This window comes from Numenius arquata, chromosome 12 (genome assembly GCF_964106895.1).
Source record: "Numenius arquata chromosome 12, bNumArq3.hap1.1, whole genome shotgun sequence".
NCBI classification, from domain to species: Eukaryota; Metazoa; Chordata; class Aves; order Charadriiformes; family Scolopacidae; genus Numenius; species Numenius arquata.
Window position 1 is genome coordinate 13,864,845 of NC_133587.1, and position 25,627 is coordinate 13,890,471.

The following is a 25,627-nucleotide window of genomic DNA, read 5'->3' on the forward strand; positions in this document are numbered from 1 at the left end:
GAGTTTGTTAGAGTCTAGTGGTAAATTTAGTATGACCACCGAAGCTCTGGAGATGCTTCCTTACCTTATGTGTTAGAAGCTCAAATATTTGGGGAGAAAAAGGTTTCCTCTTCAAACACAGGATTGAAGCACACACTTTTTCCTCTTCTAAGAAACGAACAATTTGAATAGAAGAGGTTGTACTTAAAGTTTAAAAAACAAAAAAAAAAAGTAGTCAAAATAGACAGTAGTACTGTGATTTCACAAATCAGGCCAAATACGCCTCCTCACAGTTCACCCTGCCCAAATACTAAAGCATCAGGGGTAGAGAAAGCCCTATGTGCAACAGCTCACTTATTTTACAGTGAGTTACAGCTCATTTGGAGCAGCACACTAATTAATACAATCAGAGGCAAAAGTTTCAGAAATCTCCCAACAGCCCACATTAGCATATACTGCCGAGAGACTTGATAAAGTTCAAAGCTTATCTTGTAGCCTGCACGCTCCATGTTTGCTCAGAGCAGCAGCTGGCCAAGTGATCTCCCTTCTTCTCAAAGAGCAAAATTAAATTAGATTAGATCATCTTCTTTCCCTTGTAGAATTAAGATTGTGCTATGAAAACAAGCAAATTAGCTTTTGAAATCCTGTTTCTCACTTAAAGGCTGCAAGGCTGAGGAATACTTTCTGTAGCAGTTCAGCAGAACTGCACCAGAGTGTGCATGTCCTGTTTGCCTGGCAGCCTGAGGGGAAGTTTTACAGGTCTGCCTGCACTGGACTTGAGGCTGAGTGTGACAGAGAATCCTGAGGGGTGAGGCCAAATAAGAAGGTAACAAAGGTGCAAAGGAAAGCGACACAAGGTCTTTTCTCAAAGACACACAGAAATGGTGTGGCAAGAGTTGCAGCAGTAGAGAGATTTGAAAACTTCTTGGTTTGTTGCTGTGTAAAAGAGGAAAACTTAGTTCCCAGGCAAACTAGTATAAGGGACACAAATGTTATATGAGAAGAAAAGCTCAGAACATAAGGAAAAAAAGTAAAAATGTAAGGAATAGGATTGTTTGGACTTGAAAGCTGGACTGAAGAACAACAAGCATTTATGGAAGACAAATGGGATAGAGGGTGAAGAGTTTCAGTTCAGACATCACAGTGATGCCAGATGCCATACAGAAATCAAACAAATGCATAACAGTGAATGAAGTTCAAAGGGGGACATACAAATCAGATCCTATATTTAAACTCGAGTTTCTAGAGCTGAATCACCGCACACCAAGCTGCGAGGTCAGTTGGCACAGATGCACTTAAACAAGCTTATAAAAATGTGTCCCCGTTAAATTACCATGCTGCAGCAATTAGACACACTCCAGAAGACCATCCTATGCAATCTGTTCTAGATGAACAGCTAATGAGAACTAAGCTAAAACACTTTTTTCTGGTTATGATTCCGCTTTTGAATATTCCCATAACTGTGCCGCTAAACAACTTAAACCTATAAAACTGAAAAGGGGAAAGACATTTATCTGCTATGGACAGATGGAGCAGTAAAACTGGCCATGAGAACGCACAGCAATAGCCAGGGTACATGTTCTCTCAGTCACCCTAGACTGGATCAAATTTAGCAAGAACTTAATTTAGCTTACAGTTTGGTTTTTTGTTGTTGTTTTGTGCTTGGTTTGTTGTTGGTTTATTGGTTTTTTTTAAATACCTTGATTATATCCTAGTTAGGCTGGAGGTGAGGGAGAAGGTGATTTGGGTTTTATTGCCAAGGTTCTTCACAGCTTGATCTTCACTACCATGACTGGAGCAGATTATAAAATCAAGACGGTATTGTGAGAAAATGGAAATCGAAAAAGGTCTCTCACAGACACGGGAAATGAGAGGGATTGAGTAAAAAGCAATATATTTTCGTTTGGTATCTGAATGGCGAGTAGCTAAGCCTGCGTTTATGGGGCAGACTGACTCATAAGAAGGTGTCACTAACAATTATCCTGCGAAAATGTTAATCACACTGCTTAAAGAGTTACTAACTTGGGTGTTAAAGATGGGTGGTATAACAGTAAATTTAAAAATGGAAGTGCTGCATAAGCTTTCAGTACATAAAACATTTGTTCTAAAGCATCTTAAAATTAATCAGAGAAACAGCTTGGCTACTTTGTGGGTTTGAAGATCGTTTGAAGGGACTTACTGCCTCTGAGGTAGTTCTTTCAGCCTGTTTCCACACACAGCTCACACTGCTGCGTGCGCCACAGGCACAGCAGAAGGATGGATAAAACACCCGTTGAGATCCCGGCCTCACTCAGGCAACACCCATGCAAGGCAATAGACGGTATTTTCAAAGATCAAAGGGACATGGTCAGATCTTTAGTGTTAAGTACAGTCTTGCTTTAGAAGAATTAGATGAACCAAGGAGGGCTCTTGGACACCTGAGCTGTGTTATAGATTTCCTATTCTGCTTTCTTTAGAATAACCTTCTGATCAACACTGACATTTCCTTCATATTACCCTCATGCTTGCATTGTAAATAAATCCAAAGTAGAATACCAGAAGAAAAAAACTTTTCCACAATTAGAAATATAAACCCTTTCTACAGTGACAGTGAAGCACCTTTGTCCTGTTTGCCCGAGGCCTACCTGAAATATGAAGTGGAAGTACTGCAAATAAGGGCTTGACACCTCTCTGTATTTATAGACATTATACTAATAAAAAGCCAAGCATTTCTCAAGGTAAATGAGGGCCCAAAAGGGCTTGTGTTACAGCCTGAAATGTGAATTTCCTGTGAATTCCCTGTGACTTGGCTGGTGCCATTTTTACTGCAGCTGTTCATTCAATTGAGAGTTCACATCATGAAACATGACAGCAAGAAAAAAAGCCGATGAGAATTCAGTGGATACGGCTTTTCATTTGAAAAGATCCTCAAACACATACAATCGCTTTATTTTCCTTAATTTTCAACATTCATAAAGATAATTGCATTTATTTTTCTAGTCAATACAGAAAACAAGTGATAATTTGTAATATTACAACTTTCATCTCAAAGGAACACAACCACAACGGTTTCCACTCCCTTCTAAGAGGTGAATGATACGGAGGAGGTTGGACTGCCTCTGCAGGAGACGCATACATTATATTTCCCCATGAGAGTATCTGAATATTGTTGCTATCAACTTCCTTTTGTACGTGTATAAATGCCTTTCAGGAAAAAAAGACTTATTTAAAGCCAGCGTTTTTCACATGCCAAACTACATGCACTAAATATCTGATACTGGGGATAGCAAATACTAGTATTTCCTAAGCATAAAAAAAACAAACTCTTCTTTCCCCCCTCAAAAATTCCCAATACCAACAGTTCTCAGTGGAGAATTTAATGCCTCAGTGGAACCAGTGAACAGAGGTTGTTCTTACTGTTCCATCCAAACAAACTGTATCCTGTTAACTAAATCACGGAATCATCATGGATGATTCTGTGGATGAAAGGACCTCTGAGATCACCGAGTCCAACCATACACACACGAAAAAAAAAACAACCTACAATCTCAGGCACTAGAGCATGCCCTGAAGTGCCACGTCTACACATTTCTTAAATACCTCCAGGGATGGTGACTCCACCACCTCCCTGGGCAGGCTGTTCCAGTGCCTAACCACCCTCTCAGTAAAATAATTCTTCCTAATATCTAGCCTAATCCTCCACTGCTGCAACTTCAGACCATTTCCTCTGGTCCTGTCATTATTCCCTGGGGAGAAGAGGCCAACACCCACCTCTCCACACCCTCCTTTCAGATAGTTGTAGAGGGCAATGAGGTCTCCCCTCAGCCTCCTCTTCTCCAAATGAAACATGCCCAGTTCCCTCAGCCTCTCCTCATATGACTTGTTCTCTAGACCCCTCACCAGCTTGGTGGCTCTCCTCTGGACACGCTCCAGCACTTCAATGTCCCTCCTGTAGTGAGGGGCCCAGAACTTAACGCAGCACTCGAGGTGAGGCCTCACCAGTGCCGAGTACAGAGGCACCATCACTTCCCTACTCCTGCTGGCCACGCTATTCCTGATACACGCCAGGATGCTGCTGGCCTTCTTGGCCACCTGGGCACACTGCTGGCTCATGTCAAGCCAGCTGTCCACCAACACCCCCAGGTCTTTTTCTGCTGGGCAGCTTTCCAGCCACTCTTCCCCAAGCCTGTAGCGTTGCCTGGAGTTGTTGTGACCAAAATGCAGGACCCGGCACTGGGCCTTATTAAACCTCATCTCATTGGCCTTGGCCCATCAACCAACCTGTCCAGGTCACTCTGTAGAGCCCTCCTACCCTCAAGCAGATCAACAATCCCACCTAGTTTGGTGTCATCTGCAAACTTACTGAGGGTATACTCAATCCCCTCAACCAGATCACCGATAAGGATATTAAACAATACTGGCCCCAAAACTGAGCCCCGACGGACACCACAAATAGTGAAGTATTTGAAAATCAAGACCATGTACACTGCTCATTATGAATTTCCCATTCTGTTTATTTTGAAGTTGGCAGGAAGACTTCCATTTATTTCACTATACGCTGAATCAGGCCTATGGTAAAGAAACAGCATAAGTTAAATAATTTAAAACACTGGAATCTTAAATACTGTACAACAGCTTTGTACTCAGATGCTAAGTGTCTGTTAAGTGGTGTGACGGTTTTGTGATAGAAGTAAAAAAAGAAAAAAGTAAGAAAGGCGAAAGACAAGAGTTCACTGGGAAAAAGAAGACAAATGGGAAAAGAAGTAGTGCATTATCCAGACAATCCACTGCAGCGCACAGTCTCCATAAGAGATTATACCCAGTTTCCACTGAATTTAAGGGACTTCAAAAGAATTCTGCTGACTATGCAAAGCAACTGCAAAAAGCTGAAAATTCATACAGACCGACTTAGTGAGGCTCTGCTATTAAAGCATGAGGGACTGAGCAACAGCCTTAACTACACTTTTTGCCTTTCCTGTACTCTGCCCAGCCTCTACTCTGAATGCTTATTTAATGCCTCCGTTGCTTTCTTGGATCAATTCTGAAGAGTAATTTTGCCTACTATTTCCTCAGCATTTCCTTTTGTCAAACCTTATCTGTCAGCATTTGTCTGTTCATTCCTACCTTCTTCCTTTTTTCAAACCCGGTCTGTCTTTGACTTTGGCCATCCGCCCCATGTGGATTTCTCAGAGCATTCTCCTCTTGAAACCTCTTTCCTGTTAGATTTCTCCATCTCTAGGTTGCTAACCAACCTTCCAGCATAAAGCAGAAATACCCAATGGAGAGGAGGTTGTGTGACAATTACCTTAAGCTCTCACTAGACATTCACTATTCCCTAATCCTGTCAATTCCTTCAATATCGCTAGAGTCTACCTATTCCTTCTAAAACATTTCTTTCTTTGCTACTTTAGCCACTGCTTTTCCTCTCTTCCTTAATATCCACTAGTGTCACATTTATCATTTTTTAGTATCCCATCTTCACCAGAAAGACCCTCCCCATCCCTCATTCTACCTATGCACCTTGTTTACTCCTGTTCTTCCTTAAGCACGCTTCTTTTCTTGCTCTGAATTTTCTAATATGAATGAAGGGGTATTAAATTATCAAGCCAACCCCTACTGTAAAAAGAATTTCCACAGAAATAAGTATTTAAAATAACAGATCTTAGTCAAAGCTTGTTTTGTATTCTAGCCTTATTTCAATACAACCATATTTATTTCAACAGAATTTAAACTAGATTTCATCTATTGGAAGAAACCTCTCTTCCTTCTATCCCTCAACTCTAGAAGCTTTAAAAGTTTTTATTGAGAAATGTTTTTCCATTGATGTGGCTATACAAATCCCTAGCTTGGCTCTCAAACAAAAAACAGTTTTAACACACTTGGCATCTGGACAGCATGTCTTAATAGAGCTCAAAATAATAGATTACAAAATATGCAGACTGTGTGCTAAGATGCCAAAAGGCATCAGTTCCTGCGAGAGCCAACAGGTGCTGAGAAAAATTAGTATGCTTCAGTACTGAAACCATGGAGGAAAACCACGTATGACTACGAATGACTTTCCTGTCCTTCCTCCTAGCGTGATGCTGAATGATGTTATGGCACTGCTTTGAAAGTGTCATGGTCTCCCTAATGGTAATAATGGAAAGGTCCCGACATTCACAAACAGCTTTGTTTCTGACAGACATTCACAGAAGAGGATCAGAAATAGACTGACAACAGTTCAAACATACCATTTTGTAACACATCAAGGTGCAGTAACTACATGTGTTCCCTAAAGACAGCAATCCCTTCAGGGTCATTAAAAGGCTTTCCTAGAAGTCTTTCTGATTCCTTTGATAACACTTCTTTATCCCATGCATGTTCAGAGAAGGCTACACATCCTTGTGGCTAAGCTTGATTTCAGTACCAAAGCACCATCTACATCTAAGTGGAAGAATGCTTCTGCTAACCTCTCTCAGTGGCACATAAGGAGAAATTCTATCTCACATTTAAAATATGAATGACAAAGTATTAAAAACTGAGATGTAATTTCCCTTCAGCAGAAGGCCTCTAGAGGGGTAGATGTTCTTAATTAAATCAACTCCCCTTGCATCTTACATCATGAAATAGCTAGCTAACTACTTAGCTTTTAAGTGTGATATTCTTAATTTACAGGTCTGCAATTTTGCACATACTTCGGTGAAATCGTCCAACACTATTTTTATTCCCTCCAAAATTAGTACGCCTAGTTGCAAAAGAAAGGTCCTACTTGGTGTTAGAAAACAGAAACACAAGACAGAAAGCAGATATTTGGTAAGAATCTAAGTCTTAATTCCTTTAAGTTGTTACCTTTCTGAAATCAATTCTGTGCAAAAGAAGCAATTGCTCATGGTCTCCATTGCTGGCTTTCCCTGCCTGAAGAAGCAAAATTGCATACTAATGCAGGTCTGATTTAGTTACTGACAACCCAGACACTGTATGAGATAGTCAAAAATATGGGTGACAACACTCCTCTGAGGGACAGCTAAATCCTAATGCTGAGCTTTGAACAGGCACTACAGTCAGTTCTAGTCATGGCTTTTGGGGGCTTTACTGGATAGAGTAAGATAGAGCAATTAAAGATAGAGCAATTAAAGCCTATAGTGGAGAAAAGGTTCCCTCTAGTTGCTTGCAAGGCTACATTCCTACCAAAGCTATAATCACACACAGGCAAAAGTAGTGCACCTGCCCAATAGTCTCAACATTCTCATGCCACCCACTAAAATAAACTGAAGAAACTAAGCAATTAACCCCCAAAACTCAGGTTTGTGTAAAATAGGGATGAAGTTCTGGAAATAGGGAGGAACTATTTACAACTGCAACTACAGGAAAGAACCCCAATGAAGCTGCATAGTGAACAGCAAAATAAAAATGCACTGGGGAAAGTTTCCAGAGATCCCTTTCTGCTTAGACCTTAAAAGCTAAGAAATTACTTTGAGTTCATTACTTATCCCCAGACTAATGTATTTTACTTGTATGGAATTGAAAGAGTGGGGAGAAGCATATTTGAGTCATTCTTAGTAATTTTCCCTGAAAAAAAAAATTTTTTTGGAGAAAAATGATATACAGGCAGCTGAGCCAAATTTCTTTCTCCCTCTCAGACAAAATTGGATCATGATTCATCATATACACAGTCGAATTTTAATTTATTCCTTTAACAAGTTTGTTTGTGTATTTTCTAGTAAGCAAGAATTAATACACTCAGACACAGGAAAATGTTAATTTTATTGCACTGCCTTTCAAATTTACAAACGTCGAGTCTAACTCCTGTTGGCATCCATAATAGCCTGAAAGAAAAAAGACAAATGTCTGACCTATGCACAGAGATTCTCCGTAGAAGGTAACACTAACTTCAAATCAGTAATCTCCTGAAAAAAATCAAATGATCCTGCCCATCTTCAGTTATCACCTTCTTTAAGGAAAGCTGGTTCATAATTATTCATTCATGCTGTAAACTCCATAGCATCACTCAACAAAAAGGGGAAGGTGACACAGGAAAGCATTTGGCCTATTAGGCTAACATAAAACTTCACTCAGTTCACTGGAGTCCAAGAAGAATTTAGCCATCTGGTATTCAAATATACATCGTGTCTATGATGTTCACCCGCTAAATGAGTAGTTCACAAAGCAACACTAACGATGATAACCCTTCTGTTCTTTCAGTGAGATGCTCAGAGAGCCCTCCAGTTACTGGAACAAAAGAACACACCCAATTGCATGCGGGAGGAGTCCACATCCCCTACCTCTGCTGCAAGAGAAAAGAAAAATTCTGCTACAAATCCTCAGTGAGGTGGAGGAATGCATTCCAGGGAAGTGATGAGTTGCACACACTACACAGCTCCTGAGCTGCATTCTCTTCACTGGGCCAGGCAATACAGACTGACATAAGAAAGCACTCAGAACCCGTTTGTGCCCTAACCTTGCCAACTAGTACCTCATAGTGTCCACCCTTAAGGGGATTCAGCACAGACTCCTCCTCCAAGTCCATGAGGGAAGATTATAGAGCAACTACATCTCTGAAGACCTGGCAGTGCTGCACCTCGTGTACTTACCAGCCATTTGGTACTACCCTGCCGTAGGCTTCTGAAGCACCATAAAACAGCTTGAATTCTTTAGCTCAACTGTAAACAGAGGAACCACAAAGAAACTTCTGTGCACACTTCTGGTGCAATACTAGTTGTCAGCTACTTGATAAGCTTTACAGAAATACACACACAAAATCCTAAAACTATGTAACAGTGGCATTTTCCACAACTATTGTGCATCTTCCAAACCACGAGTTAGACATCGCAAGCAAGTTGGGCTCTTTGAAAAATAAAAAATTACCTATTTCTACTACAAAAACACCTTTGGTCGATAACAGGTCCTGCTTCTCTTTGCAGAAAATTTGTGGATTCTGTGGAATAAGCAAGCCAAGCGAGGCAATTTTCACTTGCTATGTAAGATACAAGTGTTGTAACTCCAATTCTATATATCTAACTAAATGCTATAATTTGTTCCAAATGTTTTGCTCATCCCTAAATTCACAGTATCTAAACTTCTGTTTCTTACACAAACAGGACAGGACATCTACTTAGAATGCAATTCAGCAAGAAACAGCAGTGATATGGAGTGTGCCTATAGATACGTATCTATGTATACGTACGCACACATACACAATGTAAAGTAGCAGTTACACCAAGTGCCAATTTACATAGAGGAAGGGAAGTGAGCATCAGGCAGACGGGGACAGATCTTCAGCCTCTGTGTGCTGATGGCTTTCCCGCTAACTTGGAAGAGGCAAACTTCAGAAAAGCAAACTTTAACACCAAGGAATCCTGCCGTAGAAAAGCACGTGGCATGATGGCTTTGTATTCAGTGTAGAATTGCATTTAATACAATTAAAGTAATTACTGCAGTCTAGTCAGCCCTGGTTAAGTCTCCATTGGAGTTAATTAGCAAATGATGGTGAAATACTCTGAACGTGCAAGTGTTAAATGCTTACATTATTAATATTATTCGCGCAACTGCTGCAAGAGCAGGCAGGTCCAGGGTCCTTGGAATGCTGCAATGTTGTAACATGGAAAATAAGGCCAGAACTTCTGTCTGGCCAGTTTAAGCACAACACATCTCCTACTAACCAAGTATCTGCCTCAAAACCACCAAAAAGTTCAGGCCCTGCTTTACCCCCAAGGAAATAACTTCTGTGATCCAACACAAAGTAAAGGGCCATGTCCATCTTAGATCATCTAGTACCAGCACATAAAGACCAAATATTTACAGAAAAGGGGGAATTAAAACTGCAAGACGGAAACAGAGAGGGGCAGGAGAAATCTACTTGTTGTACTTAGGACGTGTATAACAGAAATAAAGTCTTGTGCCTCTCCAGCACTGTCAGGCAGAATATTCAATCCCTGCTTGATAATACAGCTTTAGGCAAATACCCGAAAAAGATAAGAAAGCAATGACTGAAGCCATAGGGTAGAGAGAAGGAAATGAGACATTGAATTAAGAAAGGTTAAAAGGATAGGGTCACATTTAGTCCTGCAAAACAAAGACCTAACTGCATACAACTATATAAACGAGGTTATAAAAGAGCAACAACTGATTATTCTCCCTAGTCAAAGATGGAACAAAAAAAATAATGAAACCATAAAAAGGAAAATGAAGGACTGAGAATCTTTATAACTTTGAGTGGAACAAGCAGCCCAAAGGCTGTAGAATATCCATCACTGAGGGTATTCAGGGTATTCAGGCTTAAGTAAACACCCATCTGTTAAAGAATATTTTGTTATAATCACTCCTGTTATTATGCAAGGAGGTGGAATGAGAGTCCCACCAAAGTCTGGGGATTGGATACCTACAATTAATTTCTTTCACGTTTTTGAAACATTTATTCAGAACAACAAACATCTGTTTCTTAATTCCCCAATTAACACTGTTTCCAGCCCTAAGGAATTAATCATAGAATTGACGGAAAACAGTTTATTTGCCAGCAATGGAGTAAAACAAATTGCCTACAAACTTCTACACTGCTAACAAAGCAGTTTAATTGCCCCCCCACCCCCTCCACCCCTTCTTTTTTGGGCATTCTAATTTGAAAAATAAAGACTAGAAAGTCATCCCTGGGTAGAGACCTTTGCAGCAGTGTGTCAGCAGAGAATTACACAGCACTATAGACTCAGGTTCTCATTCATGGTACTGACCTCCTCTGAAGAGCACTCTGAGATCTAACGATGGAAAGTACTGTAAAAAGTGCTAGATATTATCATTAGTATTCAGGAGGACAGAATTCTGTGGCATGGTTGAATTCAAAGAGACCCGCTGGTACTTATGAAAGCCGATACATTTTACAAAAGAAAATAGCTCTGACGGCAACATTAACGTAGGCTGGCTGGCCAGGGTGGGGGCAGGCCATGCCTTCTGCCAACACCTCCCAGCAGGCTGCGCTGCAGACTTGCTCAGAATCACTCCACCAGCCTAACACCTGCCCGCTTTTTCTTTTTCCCCATTGCCACAATACAGTATTTTAATATATTTATAGCCACAAAAACAAGGTAATGTCTAAAATATCACCCTGATATAGAAGATTTGCATTATTGCTTGCGTTCTCAGAACCCTATGCGTACTGGCACTCCTGGCGCCACTCTTGGTGCTAAGGAGCTCTCCTGGCTACAGCTGGCCACCAGAAGATGCTTATCCACGAATACGTCTGTTACCCCCTCTTACACCCTGCAACTCAGTGGATTTACACCCTGCTGCTTTCAGCTGCCGTGGAGAAACGACACGGAATGGAAAGGACATTGTAGAGAGGTTGGTGCTGGTCTCTTCTCACAAGCAAATAGCGATAGAACAAGAGGGAATGGCTTCAAGCTGCAACAGGGTAGGGTTCGACCGGACATTAGGAAGAAATTCTTCACAGTAAGAATGATCAGACACTGGAACAGGCTGCCCAGGGAGGTGGTTGAGTCACCATCCTTGGATGAGTTTAAGAGTCGCTTAGATGTGGTGTTGGGGGATATGGTGTAGGGAAGAACTTTGTAGAGTAGGGTAGATGGTTGGACTCGATCCCAAGGGTCTTTTCCAACCTAGATGATTTTATGAAAGTCAACCAGCATCACCAAACATCCTAGTACTCTGGTTTTAAGGACGTCCCTGCTTGTAGGAGTGGAACTTGCTGTTCACTAGTTTATTCACCTGGCTTTGCCACAAGATGAATTTTAAGTAAACATCTATTCTTATAAAACAGAATTTCAATGAGTAACCAATACAAACAACATGCACTACGATTCTATCTGGCAATACAGCTCTCAATAATAGCTCTAATGTCTCTGCTGACTTGGGGCAGTCTAATTGACCACTGTAATTTACTTCAAGGTTAGCATTATTTGGACAGCTCTTGAAAACATGTTTTTGTGACTAGACCCTCCTGTACACATTTGCTTTGGTCGATCTTTTTCTACCTACTTATTTTGCCCATTGTTCTGCGTGAATAGTCCTAAGACATCAATTAGTAACATGAGGAACTGAGTCATTTCCCCTTACACTCCTTAAAATCTCTTTAGATAACATTTCTTTACCAATACATTCCACACTGATGGCTGCTTTACCTTTCCATCTTTCTACAATAAAGCTTTCTGTATTTCTTATTTGATGTCTTTATTAAATTTGCAGCTGCTCCAACATCTTTATATATTTATTAGTGCTACTAGATATTGTGAAATGATATACTAAGGGCGAAAACACACACCTCTAGTTTTAGAAAAGACAATTCTGAAAGCCTTATTAAAAATTACATTGTAGTTTTGGGCTTAGTTTTATGTTTGTTTGGGGTTTATTTATTTTTCACCATGCCATTCCAGACTGCTGTTTGTCTATCAGTTTCCCCATGGTTCCAGGGTACTTCAGATGACAGTACACCTCCATATGGAGGCCAGAAAGATATTGACAAAGTGTTGAACTCATCCAGTCCAAGCCATGTAAGCCCTCCCATTTACTCCTCGCTTTCCAAATTGCATCAAAACTGTGTACGTCCCCATTCTTTCAGATTGCTCTGGGATCAGTTAATTCAAAGATCTGTCACGTCCCTCTCTAGCTAGATCTTTCCCAGGGACAGGGAACAGAACACAAACAGAGTAGAAGCAGAGGAACCATAGAGATAAAACTGCCATCCCTAAAACAAAACCAAAACCAAAAACAACATCCAGAATGATGAAATACGTTCTCCCAGACAAGATCAAAAAACCGCAACTTTCACAATTAACTGCTTTGGGGTTAACTGTTTTTGCCATTGCCCAACCAAGTGCTACTAGGCGCTACACATTTTGAAAGATCCCATTCCTAACAAATTCCTATCTAAGCTGTAATTAAAAACAAACAAACAAAAAAACCCCAAACAAACGAAAAAAACAACTTAACCAACCTTTGGTGACAGAGAAACCACAGCTAGGCTGGCATCTTGTCTGCTTGTTTTCTACTCACAAGGAGCACACAGGGATGATGGGCTATCAATGGCTATGGCAGGGAGCTATTGTTCTATCAGCTCTACATGGAATCCTTAACAGGCAGCCAGCAATTACAAGCCTCTTCCTCCGGTAATTACAGGCCTAAGAATACCTCTTGAACAACATTATAGTCTGATTCTGCCACATAGCTCATGATTCTCAGAGTGCAATACACTAACCAGAACAAATACTTCTTTCTTAAGACTGAAATCAAAGCCTTAACTGTCTGTTCAAGTGTGTTTGCTGTTGTGTCCACAGCTTCAAAGGGGCTTGCGCTGCTATTTTAGGTGGCAAGAAACACAAACAAACTATGATTTTTAGAAAATTCTAGCGTGCTTTCTTAAAACAATGTGAACAAAGCATTCCACAACACTTTGACTGAAGCTAGAGAACTCATTCCCATATACACCCATGTACAACATAACGTCAATTTGCAACAAGACACAAAACTACTAGAAATTTACCATTACTATGAGCTCTTCCGAGAACATTCCAAGTATCACACGGAAAACTACACTATTATTGGATGGTTCCCAATATATGTTAGCAAATTAGATATTCTGCTAACTCATTCTGCTAGAAATGTTTTTCTTGCATATGACAATTTCCCCCCCCAGCTGAAATCCCAGCCAAAGCAAGCACTAGCTACTACAGATAATTCTTTAGGAATTTTCTTGTCTGTCTTAGAATGAGAACTAAAAGCAGTCAGTTATAAGTCAAATGGTAATTGGAAGGTCCAATATTCCCAGACATTACAAAGCTTTACTTTTTCTGGCCTCTCAGACATGCATCTCCTGTGATAAGACAGCTCTTTGATTCTGAAACGTGCCAAAAGCTGGCCAAACCCTAGAATGTTATACTGAAATATTTTCTCTCTATTAAATGCAGGAATAAAATAGGAATAAGGTGCATAAAAGGATTCAGCAAGGTTATCAAATGGTAAATGTTGTAAAAAGCCATCTCACACTTATTAATTCCATTGCCAGATGACTTTTGTGTTTAAAATAATCTTTTTATCACTGAATAAAATCTAAAATCTTACCCCATTGTTGTGGGGTACCCAGACCCAGTATACACCCATATAGGACTAACACTTGTTTTTTTTCAAAGAACGATACCCCTCCCAGTTGCGGAGGCTTCTTACTCACCAGTTGGGACAGCAGGATCCATTGTTGGCTTTTCCCAGGTATTGATCTGCTCCCAGGTAAATCCATTGGTTCCCAAGGCCACGCTATAACCACAATTACTGTAATGCTCATCAAATGAACAACCACCTAAAAACAAGAAAAAATGAATAAATTCCTGCATTAATTATTTAGATTGCTTCATGGTAATTCATTTACTTTAATATTTTGTACCCAATTACAAAGGTAAAAGGAAAAAAAAGGAAAAATAAAGTAAATTTCCTGCATATTAGATATTGGGCATCAGAGAAATTATCCTGAAAATAATAACTTTCCACCCTTTCTATCTTTTGGAAGCCTTTGTCTTCTTCAGTCCATGCTACTGTCTATAAAATCAATTCCCTTTATGTCAACCTATTGTCTTTACATTTTCAAGGACAATCGCACATTGCAGGAATATTTGCATTTGGGCCCCAGTAACTGATACTTAATTACATAAACCTGCAAGTCAGATATTTAAAAAAAAAAAAAAAAAAGGGTGGGGAAGAATGAACACAAACGGTAAACAAGCACAGCATCGTTTTTCCCACAGTGAATCCTCACTTTTCAGTTTTAAGCTTTAAATTACACAAGGTTGGGTTACACCTACAGAAGTGCAACCTTCCTTTTCCTTTTAACCATCTCGTACGCATAACAACATGAAGCTCCGTGTGGTCCATGACCATTCCTCGAGGTCCTGTGAGTCAGTACTTTTGAGTACAACCCTCTAGCTTCTTGACAACAAGAGAAAAAACAAGAAGCGGATAGCAACTAGCATTCACACCTTCCAGACTGTTGACTAAGTGATCGTTCCTACTGCAACTCCTGAAATACTTGGAAGTAGTTAACTGTCATAAATAACCTGGCAGCTGCCTGAACACTTGTGAACAGAGGGAAACCCATAAACAGTGGGATGAAACTTTGTATGCCAACGCAGATTTTCAAAACTTGTGTCACGCAGACAAATCAAGCTAGTTTATTCCCTGGTAGGATATTCCCACGTTAGTGTCCCTTACATTACCTCAGGCACATTCCTCTTTATGTCCACCCAACTTCATCTGCCAAACATATTTCAGTAGTGGATCCATGAGATCAGGCAGCCTGGATCCTTCAGTTAGACCTTAATCACGCCAACAGTGTCTCTGTAGCACTTTAGTTTTCTCTCTTAGGGAAACAAGGATAATTTTTCTCTGCGGATACTAGTCCTCCAAAGTCAACTGGACACATCTAACACTTCAGAGCGGCAAGGACTGAGCAATGCTTAAGGCAACGCTGACTTACTCTGCCAGCCAAACTGCCAATTGCTCTTGACACTAATCAGAGTTATACACAGAGCAATGTTCCTGACTCTCTAACTCCTTCCCACAGGCTGCATTCCCTACACACACACACAATAAATAGCCGGTACACGAGTGATCTGTAGTTCCTTTGCAATAAGGATGACCCAACAATGGGGACACTGAAGCCCTTTAGTTTTCACCTGTATTTTCTACTCTCTAGCTCCCAAGAAAGCCCAAACTTGTCTCAGTTCCTGTGGAACTCCTCATAAACGACAAACACAAATATACACCATATCATTAATATGTATTCAATCCTTATTCTGTTAAAGGACTTTACGTGCACTCCAACTGCAACTGGTTTTCTAAGTTGTACTAAAAAATTTCACATTATTTCTATTTAAGTATATACTAGAAGAATTTGTTGGGTAGAATATCTGAAATATCCGAAATACTCTGTTTCTAAAGAAAAGTTTAAAGATTAATCTTTAAACCAAGAAATAATAATTTAATTTGATATATTGTACATTTTCATTATAAACAGGATCTGATTATAGCAGTTTTTATGACCTTTACAAGCTCGCCTGTTTCAGTAGTCACTGCAAATATTTCTGAAGCATCATTATTTTACAATATTTTAATAATTCTTGCTTTAAATTTACTGCATTTGTGAAGCTTTCCCAGCTGTCAAAATGAGCAGGATTACACTTAGACTGTTTCCCTAACTTTTTAAATTTAAGTGAAAGAGTTCAAATCTAAAATATTAAACATGTTTATTAAAATGTCTAAGGGAAAATAAAGGTTGTCTGGATTGTGTGGGAGTATGCAATGCAACTGAAAGTCACCTTTTTCATAGCGACTGGGTATGTGAGACGATATCAAATACTTTGCTCTCAGCCTGCAAGCAGGGCATTCTAATTTTGATAGATTCACTTTAATAGCACAACTTCAGACACACAGCATTTCCACACGGCCTCTGCTCCGCATATTACGGCGCACAATAACCGTGCTGTCTCTCAGCTATTACTTTGAAGGGATTGTAAACAAATTCTCTGATTGAGCCAGACAATTGTACCAGGCCTTGTGTACATGGAGAAAATTGCACATGTGCTGCTATAAAGTCCCAGAAGCAAAACAAGCGGTAGTAGCAAAATACAGGGTAGCAGTCCTCATTTAACAAGGAATGTAATTGTCGATACCTTGGTATAATCAGCTAAACAGGTTATTTAATACATGCTGAGGTATGTAAAGTTGGAAGAGGAGCTGAAAAGGAGATACAGTGAGAACTTCTGGAAATTAACTAGGAGTTTCCACAGATGAGAGACACCACCTGAGGAAGCTTTAAAGTGCCTCGTCTGAAAGTCAAAGCTAACCTTGTAGTACAATTGGATAAGAAAGGAAAGGATAAACTGTGGAGAGCCTTAAAAGTAGCAGCAAGACATCTACATTTTAAAGAAAGAAAAGGTTAGTGGAGAAACTTCCAAATGCAAAGTGACAGGGCAATAAGCCAGAAGGATTAATTTACTAGAAAGAACAGCACTGGAATTTGGAGAGGTGAATTTGCAGGAAATGAGGACAAGAAGAAAATGGAATCAATTTGAAGGGCTCCGACACACAGGTTGGCTGCATGGATCTCTGGTGCCAAGAAGAGGGAATCTCCATCTGCTTCTTGCTATAGCGTGTCAAGAGAGCACAATTAAAAGTGCAGCAAAGACTCAGGTGGGACCCACAGCCGTATTAACTTGTGAGCTAAGAAGTCAGCAGCTCCTCTGTTCGTACTATTAGAGCACACATTGCATTACAGAATAGGAAAGAAATTTCAAAAAGTGGAAGGAAAGAATCACAACATCCAGAATATCTTAGGTTTTGGTGTTACTCCAGTAGTCATAGTGGTTTCATCTGCCAACGGTGATCTTAGTCCTATCTTCATAGAATCATAGAATTGTCCAGGTTGGAAAGGACCTTTAAGATCATCAAGTCCAACCATCAACCTAACTCTGATACAAAAACCATCACTAAACCACGTCCCTCAGCACCACGTCAACCCATCTTTTAAATAGCTCCAGGGATGGTGCCTCCACCACTTCCCTGGGCAGCCTATTCCAAGGCTTAATAACGCTTTCAGTGTAAACATGTTTCCTAATATCCAACCTGAACCTCCCCTGGCGCAACCTGAGGCCATTTCCTCTTGTCCTATCAGCTGTGGCTTGGGAGAAGAGACCGACCCCCCCTGGCTACACCCTCCTTTCAGGGAGTTGTAGAGAGCGAGAAGGTCTCCCCTCAGCCTCCCTTTCTCCAGGCTGAACACCCCCAGCTCCCTCAGCCTGTTCTTTGGAGAACATGGCAGGCAGGACATAACACCTTTAGTTACAGGCAGCCACATTCAAATTTCCACCCAACTTCACCTCAGGAACTCAAGACCCAACACGCTCTCTCCTCCTCCACTAACCTCCGTCTCTGCAGGATGGCTTCTCACACAGTTCCTCTCACCCTTTCCTGCTGTTTTGCCCTTTCTGGAACACGCTTTCCCACAGCTCCCACACCGTCCGGTGCCACCAGGTCCCTCCCGCCCCTGAGGGAGTGGCCATGGCGGGCAGGGGCAGCCCCAGCGTCTCCTCAGGGCGTCCGATCCTCCCGCCCTCCCTGCTGCCGGCACACCGAGCACAAACAGCTCTCGGAACCAAAAATATCCGCTTCCAGCTGCGAACCCAGCCCTGGGGCCGAGCCGGGCTGTATTCCCTCTACCCTTCCCCTTGGAAGAGGAGCCAGGCGGACCGAGGGACGCTCCGCAGTGCCATTAACACATCACTACACTCAGGTCCACCTCAGCCACGGCTCTGGACAAACACCAAAGACAGGCCTCTGCTTTGTTTATAATCATACACTAACTAAAACGGTGTTTGCCTCCTACTAACCTTCTTACTGTGTGAGAACATAGTTAATTACTGAGCTTCTTACTGTGTGAGAAAAGTCACGGAGCTGATAGTGGTAAGGCTGGGATAACAAGTAGGTGGTAATCACGTCAAGTTTCTCTCGTATGTCAAAGTACGTACTCCTATACCAACGAGGACAGAGCTGCGGCTAATTCAAGGAACACCCTTATCATCCTCAAGAAGCTGGCAAGCTTACAGTAAACTTTCACTGTGCCGAGATGACTTAATACCTTAGGGGTAATGTGGGGAAGGGCATCCCTGCCCAAATGACCACCGAGGTGTGGTTTAATAGGTTTAATTTAATAGGCGTGTATTCGGTCATCTTAATGAATATGCAAGTCTAGGTGGAGTTACGGATCAGGTAGGCGGAATTATGAGACTCTTTTGTGTATAAGTAACGGGCGAGTGTCCCTGGTAAGGTGTGGTAGATTTGTGGATACCCACCTAGCACCCGAGGTCGAATGAAGCAGTATCTCCTCTCAAAACTGCTTGTGGTTTCAAGAGCTTTTGTTTCAGGTGACAAGCCCAGCAGGTTCCGTCCATCCCCGGGGCCCGCAGCCCTTGCTGAGACCTCTGCACCAGAGTGGGGAACCGGGAACCCACCACAGGATGAGGCCCTGCTGACAAGAGCACACCCCACAGGCACCAGTCCCAGCTTCAGGGGGGTAAACTGGGATGAGGAGGACAAGGTTGAGAAAAGCATGGCATAATACCTTTCCTGTGGAACATTCTTGACCCAGGTGATGAAACTGTGCTTATGTTCAAGCGCGTGGTCAGGACTATAAGCTCCTAAAGCAAGCTGGTGAGCAGACACAGGGTGTTTGGTGTCCGATGGCACACGCGCTCCTCCTTCTCACCCGCTGGGATCCAGTGATCCACTTGGCTACACAAGCCCCTGCCTGCAAGATCCTTGGAAATTCAATTAATCCCCACTAATGAATTTCAGCTTAAACTAAAAATTTATTAATAGCTTTCAGGCGTCTACTTCAGTAAGGAAAGTAACTCCAACATAGGCCAACAGGCTAAAACTAGCAAGTGTATTATTTCCACTGATGTCAGCATAAGCTTAATATTCAGTATTTCCTAAGACAAACCCCCTGTGAGGATACCTAAATATGAGCTACATCTAAATATGCTGGAACATAAAGAGGAGGGGGAAGGTTAGACCCATCCTAATACAAAATCATTCATCACTGAAACATAACTGCTTGGCAGCGAAACAGGGCTATTCATTAACGTAGAAAAAATAATCCTCAAATTGAAAGAAAAATGTACCACTCAATGAATTTAGATACCAGGTTTACAAGTAATAATTTTAGCCTCAGCATCACAAAGCTGTTCGAAGAAAATGAAAACATTTACACATTCACCAAAATGGGGTACTATGTCTTCACAAATTGCTAAGAACAACAAGAATTTTTAGGAAGCAAACTGGGATCTTGGAGTCTTTCCCTTGGTTGGCTGAAAATTAAACACTGACAAATGCAATTGCTAAGTGGGGCAAAAGAAAAGGAAATGGAGATGACTTTGATACTGTTAGATAACGCATGTGATGCTGACCCCTTTTCACAAAATGAAACCCAAACAAGGAGGAAGCTTTTCCCTTCCTGAAAAGGGTCATATTGAAGCAAATAACAGCTCACGCAGGAAGGATAAAATATCCCTTGTTTTACACTGCAGGCTTGTAACAATGCCACTGCTCATCTGAGTGATGCTAATTAATCTTGAGCAGACCTATCATCAGTTACTGAGACTTGCCCCCGGATTAAATGTAAACCAGCCTTGCATAAATTGAATGCCTCCTTTGAATATATAATTGAATTTGCAGAAGTGTGCGCCAGGGGGGTGTTTAAATAAGTGCACAAATATGATAAAAAGAACTTCACGCCATTATATCTAATTCAGTAAGCAAAAATAATGGCAGGGCACGTTCCAATTAGTGTTTGATTTATTTATTTTAACAAATCCAATTAGCAGAATGTTTTATAAAGTCATCCAATGTCAAACTCTCATGGACTCAACAGATAAAAAAAAAAGATACTTCTAAAAAGGGATAAAGAAACATACTGATGTGAGAAATCTCATCTGTTATCCCATGTTTCTAAATACACTCAGAAAACAGCACAGCATCAGACATAATTTGCTCAAGCATTTATGGCATTCCCAAGGTGGGGAGGGGTAACGACAGCAGGAACAGCAGTCATTTGTCCCACTCCAGGTCTTTCTCCCAGGGCATAACTAGATTTCTCACTTATTAACTAAAAAAAACCAACAAAAAACAAACAACTTTTCTGTGGAACATCCCTTTTGAAACCCTCCTGAAAGCTGAGAATTAGTCCATTAATTTAGACCTTCTTAGCCTCACAAAATAGGACACAAGTAGAGAAAGAAACAAATGCTATTATGATGAGGCAGTACTTATGAACTATAAAACTCCAGAAATTAACACACCACTGTTTGTGATCATTCATTCCCATCTCTTCCAATGACATTCTTGTTTACAAGAGCTATAAGAGATGCATTTGGCTCATTAGGATGACTTCTATTATGGGATTTATTGTATAAAAATCCATTTATAACTTACTTTTCAGACTGTAGACTTCACATCCTTGAGAAATCTTATTACATATTCTTATGGAGGTGGGAGGGAGAGGAGAATAAAAACACACATGTGAAGCTTGTGCTGAGTTGCTTTGTTTAAGATGGGATAACTCAAGGGATATTGGGGTTTCCTCCCACAGGAAGAGTAGTTAATCATTTGTGTGCTTTCTGCTCCTTCCAGAAAGGCTAAGACAGAAAACATCAGAAACACGCAAAACAAGCAACCCAAAATGCTAAACTGAACAAGAGAGCAGATCCAAATTCTGCAGAGCAGACCTATTTCTAAGGAGCACTGTCCAACAGCCTCAGCTCTCAGTGGACATGATGCTGAAGAGAAGGACAAGTGTGGAGGGATTGAAGGAGGACACTTGTCACTTGAGATGTCATTAGTTTCAACCGTAACAATCCAAAAGCACTGTGTTTTGTATAGCCTTAAGTATCTGCACAGCACAGGAAGTTTCAGAAGGGCCAACAGCAACAGGGTATCTCATTTGTCAGAAAATCACATTACCAACCTGCTCTTGTAACTCGCCAATTCCAATCAGTACGTTATTATTTTACTCAACTGTTTATTCTATATTCCCGGATTTTCAAGGAAAAGGTTTCTGCAAAGAGAAAAGCATTATCTTCACTGAGCCAAAGGGTACCACACGTTCACCATGTATTTAAACACAGACTCTGCAAGGGAGAGAAAGATGCTATGACTCCACAAACTGCAGGGAAAGCTTTGATCCGTTTTTGTGCCTCATTAGTTAACAGAGGATCTACACCAGGAGAAACTGAGGAATGGATTCCCCAGGTGCAATAAGGTATAAACTCCAAAGTAAAGCATTCATAACATGTTTTTTTTCATTGTCAATTGTTTAGCAACTGAACTTAGACCTAGCATAAATTCAGGTAAGTCACTCAACCATGAAACACAAATCCACTGAAAACCAGGCTTCTCTACTTCTGCTGCTCACAAAAGTGCTTCTCTCAAGGTATCCAGATGTTCTGGGGTTTACAAGTAGACATCAGTGATTTCTCTAGTGCCTCAAACACATTCCCAGATGTGATTTGGTTTCTGCTGCAAATATCAGTCCTCATTGTCAAGGCATGATTCATCTGCCCCAGGATAGTTCCATTTCTTCTCTTTCCATCTTACTCTTAACATAGTATTATTAGATATAAGCAGAGAAGGTTTTATCCACACTCCGGAAGGTGCTGGTCCCTTGAGATATTGGTAACAATTGCCTGGCTTCAGAATGGATCGTTCTTGTTAGATTTGACTAAATCTCATTCCCTCTCGTGATCTCTGTCCTGGCAATCAGATCTTTTGGGAGGGGACTGGGGGGCCGAGGAGGAGGGCACAGGGCAGGGCAGAAAGTATATACATGGTATTAACTGAAGCAATGAAAATTGATTAAAAAAATATATGGATAGTGGATTTTTTTGTTGGGTGGTGAGTTCGTGGGTTTTTCCCCTATATCAAGCTAATCCTTGAAAAAACTGAATGCAGCTTAGAAAAAGCTCATCATTTCAACTGGAAACTGTAATAGTCCCAAAGCAGGTTCAAGATCAGAATTTTTTGTATCACAGTGATTTCAAGGGCTATCAGCCTATTAAGGAATACTATCACACTGTGGGTATACCCTTTTTTAAAAAGTCTTTTTCAAATTTATATGCCATGTCAAATTGCTATCTTTGGAGGTTCAGAATTACATATCTGGTTCCACAGTCTGAAGCAGCTGATGAGCACAGGTCCCCTCCCCACACACATAACACGTGCATGAATACAATCAATGGTTGCATGTTCATTGCATAGAAACCTTGCTGTAATCAAAATATTGCCTATGCTGCATAGAGGATCATAGTATGGTCTTCATGATGAGCGTCACCAATAACACAGCTTAGTGTTATGAAAGGGCCAGATCAAATAGGTCTAGGATTGTCCAGTGAAACATCTAAAGACAAAGTACCCTCCCAGAAATAAGTTTTTCTTCCAGCACTTCTCCGCAGAAATTATTGGTCCCAAACGTGGAATAGAGTCTGACAAAGCTTATCAGTTATCATCCTAATCCCACAGAACCACTCTGCTGCAAAACAAGCATCGTGGCCAGGATCCTGATCTATATGGAACAAGTGGTTAAGCTGTATTTCCTGAACTTGTCAGGTTAAGCTAAGTTTTCATTCTTAAATTCATTATTATAGGTTTCTCTTTGCAAAAGCTTGCCTACAAGTCTCAATTTGAGCCCTAGACCAGCTCATACATTCATTACTAATTCCGTACTTCATAATCCACCAAGTGAAATCGCTTTGAAGTATCCTAGGAGTAAAACTAACACTAAATGTAATTTGTTTAAATTTATATGGCCAAATCTACGATGACTCATCTAACTTTGCTTGCCAGAATGCATGCCCTTTATTTAATAGCAAGAATATCTTTTTCCTTCTGACAGCTTAGCTGTCACTATTTCAATAGCTCAATATTAACATTTTATTGCTTTAAGTGTAAGTATATACATCTCTATAATCTCGCTGTTTGTTTGGTTTTTTTTTTTACGCTAAGGAACAAAGTCAGCTAACACACTGCACCTTTTCAAAGAGCCCTAACTTTGCACGTTCAGTTTAGTTTCAGTCGGCTGAAACACGCCGAGGTTTATTTATGTGAAGAGTTTTCAGACTTGACTATCTCAATGTAATGAAACTTGTAAAATTACCACAGTTTTTCAAAACCATAGAATATTCTTAAACAGACATTCCCAATCGCCTTTTCTTACGAGTCTAGCTAGTAGTCTTCTTAATTGATTAGTTGAGTGCCTTTTCACACTTGAAGCAGGCTCCTGCTTTATTCATAATATGATTAAATGAAAATTCCTTCTTAAAAACACAAATTTGTAGCACTTACTTGCTTTTACTCTTGTAGTCTAAATAAATATAAGCCTTACTTTGCTTCAATTTGCTTTCTTAAGTTACAGGATCGAACTTTTTCCTAAAATAGTGTCACTCTGTATTCCAGAAATCCATCTTAAATGATTAACCATGTTGGTTGAAGATGTGCTTAGCTATATTTGTCAGTAAAAACCATTTGTGGGTGTTCACTGTTTCTGCAAAAAAAAAAAAAAAAAAAAGATAACATTGCTTTTCTTTCCATCCAGCATCTGAAAATTCTTAGGTCTAATTATTCAGTGTCCCATAACAGGATTATCTGACATGGTATTTATGGTGCATTTTCACTAAATTCTACATCAACTGTCGCACTGGAGCCTCCATCAGTCAGAACTCTCTATTGACCGACTTCATTTCAGCATTTTGTAGTCTCACATGCAATACCTATTCAGGCTGAGCAGTTGTTTAAATTCTGTACTTATTTTACTTTTACCATCCACCAAGGCAGCAAAAAAAACTGTCTAGAGATAACTATTTCTAACTTATTTTATATTCCATTAGTAAGCCTATCTTTCTCAATAAGCTTTTATACAAACTTCAAATTAATGTGCTTGAACTTTAAACAAGAAGCAGTCATTGACTGACTCATATTATCCTCCGCGATGAATAAAATATTGTCTTAAAAGGTACAATTTCAGGAATTCCAATACAAGTCTTCTAATCTTTCTCCTCTCCCTGTACTATTATTCCTTTCATGCTGCTGGGGCTCCTGGTTTGGAGGAAGACCTCCATGCAGCTGAGATGTTTTCTTTGAAGATTACAGTCAGAAAACATGAAGACAGTAGCTTAACTAAGGGTTGTGAGTCTGGTTTATTGCCACACCAGTGAACATGGTGAAAATTAAACGCATCTAGTTACAATCAAATGTAACAAGAACAGACTTTTATCATTTTAGAGAAGAAATTAAGTGGTTATTGGGTTGGCATTTTCATAATCATTCCACTAGCCCAACAGTCTTCCCAAATGAAACCAAAGTAAACAAATTAAATCAATGCTGAACTTTACAAAGTCCCCTGTTCTCTTTGGAAGTTCCCACCATTCAGTCCGCAAAGGCCTCTGTAAAGCTGTTTGCAGTTGGTGTTTTCTGAAGGTTCACCACCACATGAGCAAAGCTAAACCCCTGCTAACACCTACCATGCTTTAGGGATATCCTACTTTGCACTCACAGAAAACCAGCCACAGTATCCATAAGGACAAAAAAAAGGTATGTCTGTATACACACACACATCCCATCTGTATTCTAAGTGGTTCCAAAAAGAAATGCCAGTACTTGTAGAAGACTAATACAGTGGGTCGATTCTTGGTGAACAATACTGACATTTTGCTTAAATTGCGTCTGAAGAACATGTGCAATTAAAGCTCCAGCATTGTGCAGGTCTCCAAAGACTGCTCCTTGATATCTGAGCTAGAGTACTTAACATGTACCAGCTTAACTGTACACTAGTTGAATATCAGAAATTTATCTAAAAAGATAGCTATCATCTGTTACTCAGTATCAACAAATAAAATCTAATTGGCTAATACAATGGTAATAACTTGCAACGAGTGTTGCAATTGGTATATCTTGTTAAATTTAATAGTGTGGTTATTGGAAGCTGCTCCCTGGGAGTGGGGGCATAAATAACTTTTATTGAGGTCTAACAATTCTCATCGCTACAAGTTTGTACGTTTCTCAGATCAAGGTTATCTCTTACAAAATATCCTTTTACTTGTTGCTGGCAGTTACTGTTTCAAATTACATATAAAGTACAATGTCAAGGATATTT

At 40.3% G+C, this 25,627-nt stretch overlaps 1 protein-coding gene across 1 annotated transcript in view; it reads right to left on the minus strand.

The window, feature by feature from the left end:
- PTPRT (protein tyrosine phosphatase receptor type T) overlaps positions 1-25,627 on the minus strand; it is a 477,289-nt gene that overhangs the window by 329,786 nt on the left and 121,876 nt on the right. Inside the window, exon 2 of the mRNA XM_074157294.1 lies at positions 14,108-14,233. Coding sequence (XP_074013395.1) covers positions 14,108-14,233 — 126 coding nt within the window. The remainder of the gene's footprint in view (positions 1-14,107; positions 14,234-25,627) is intronic.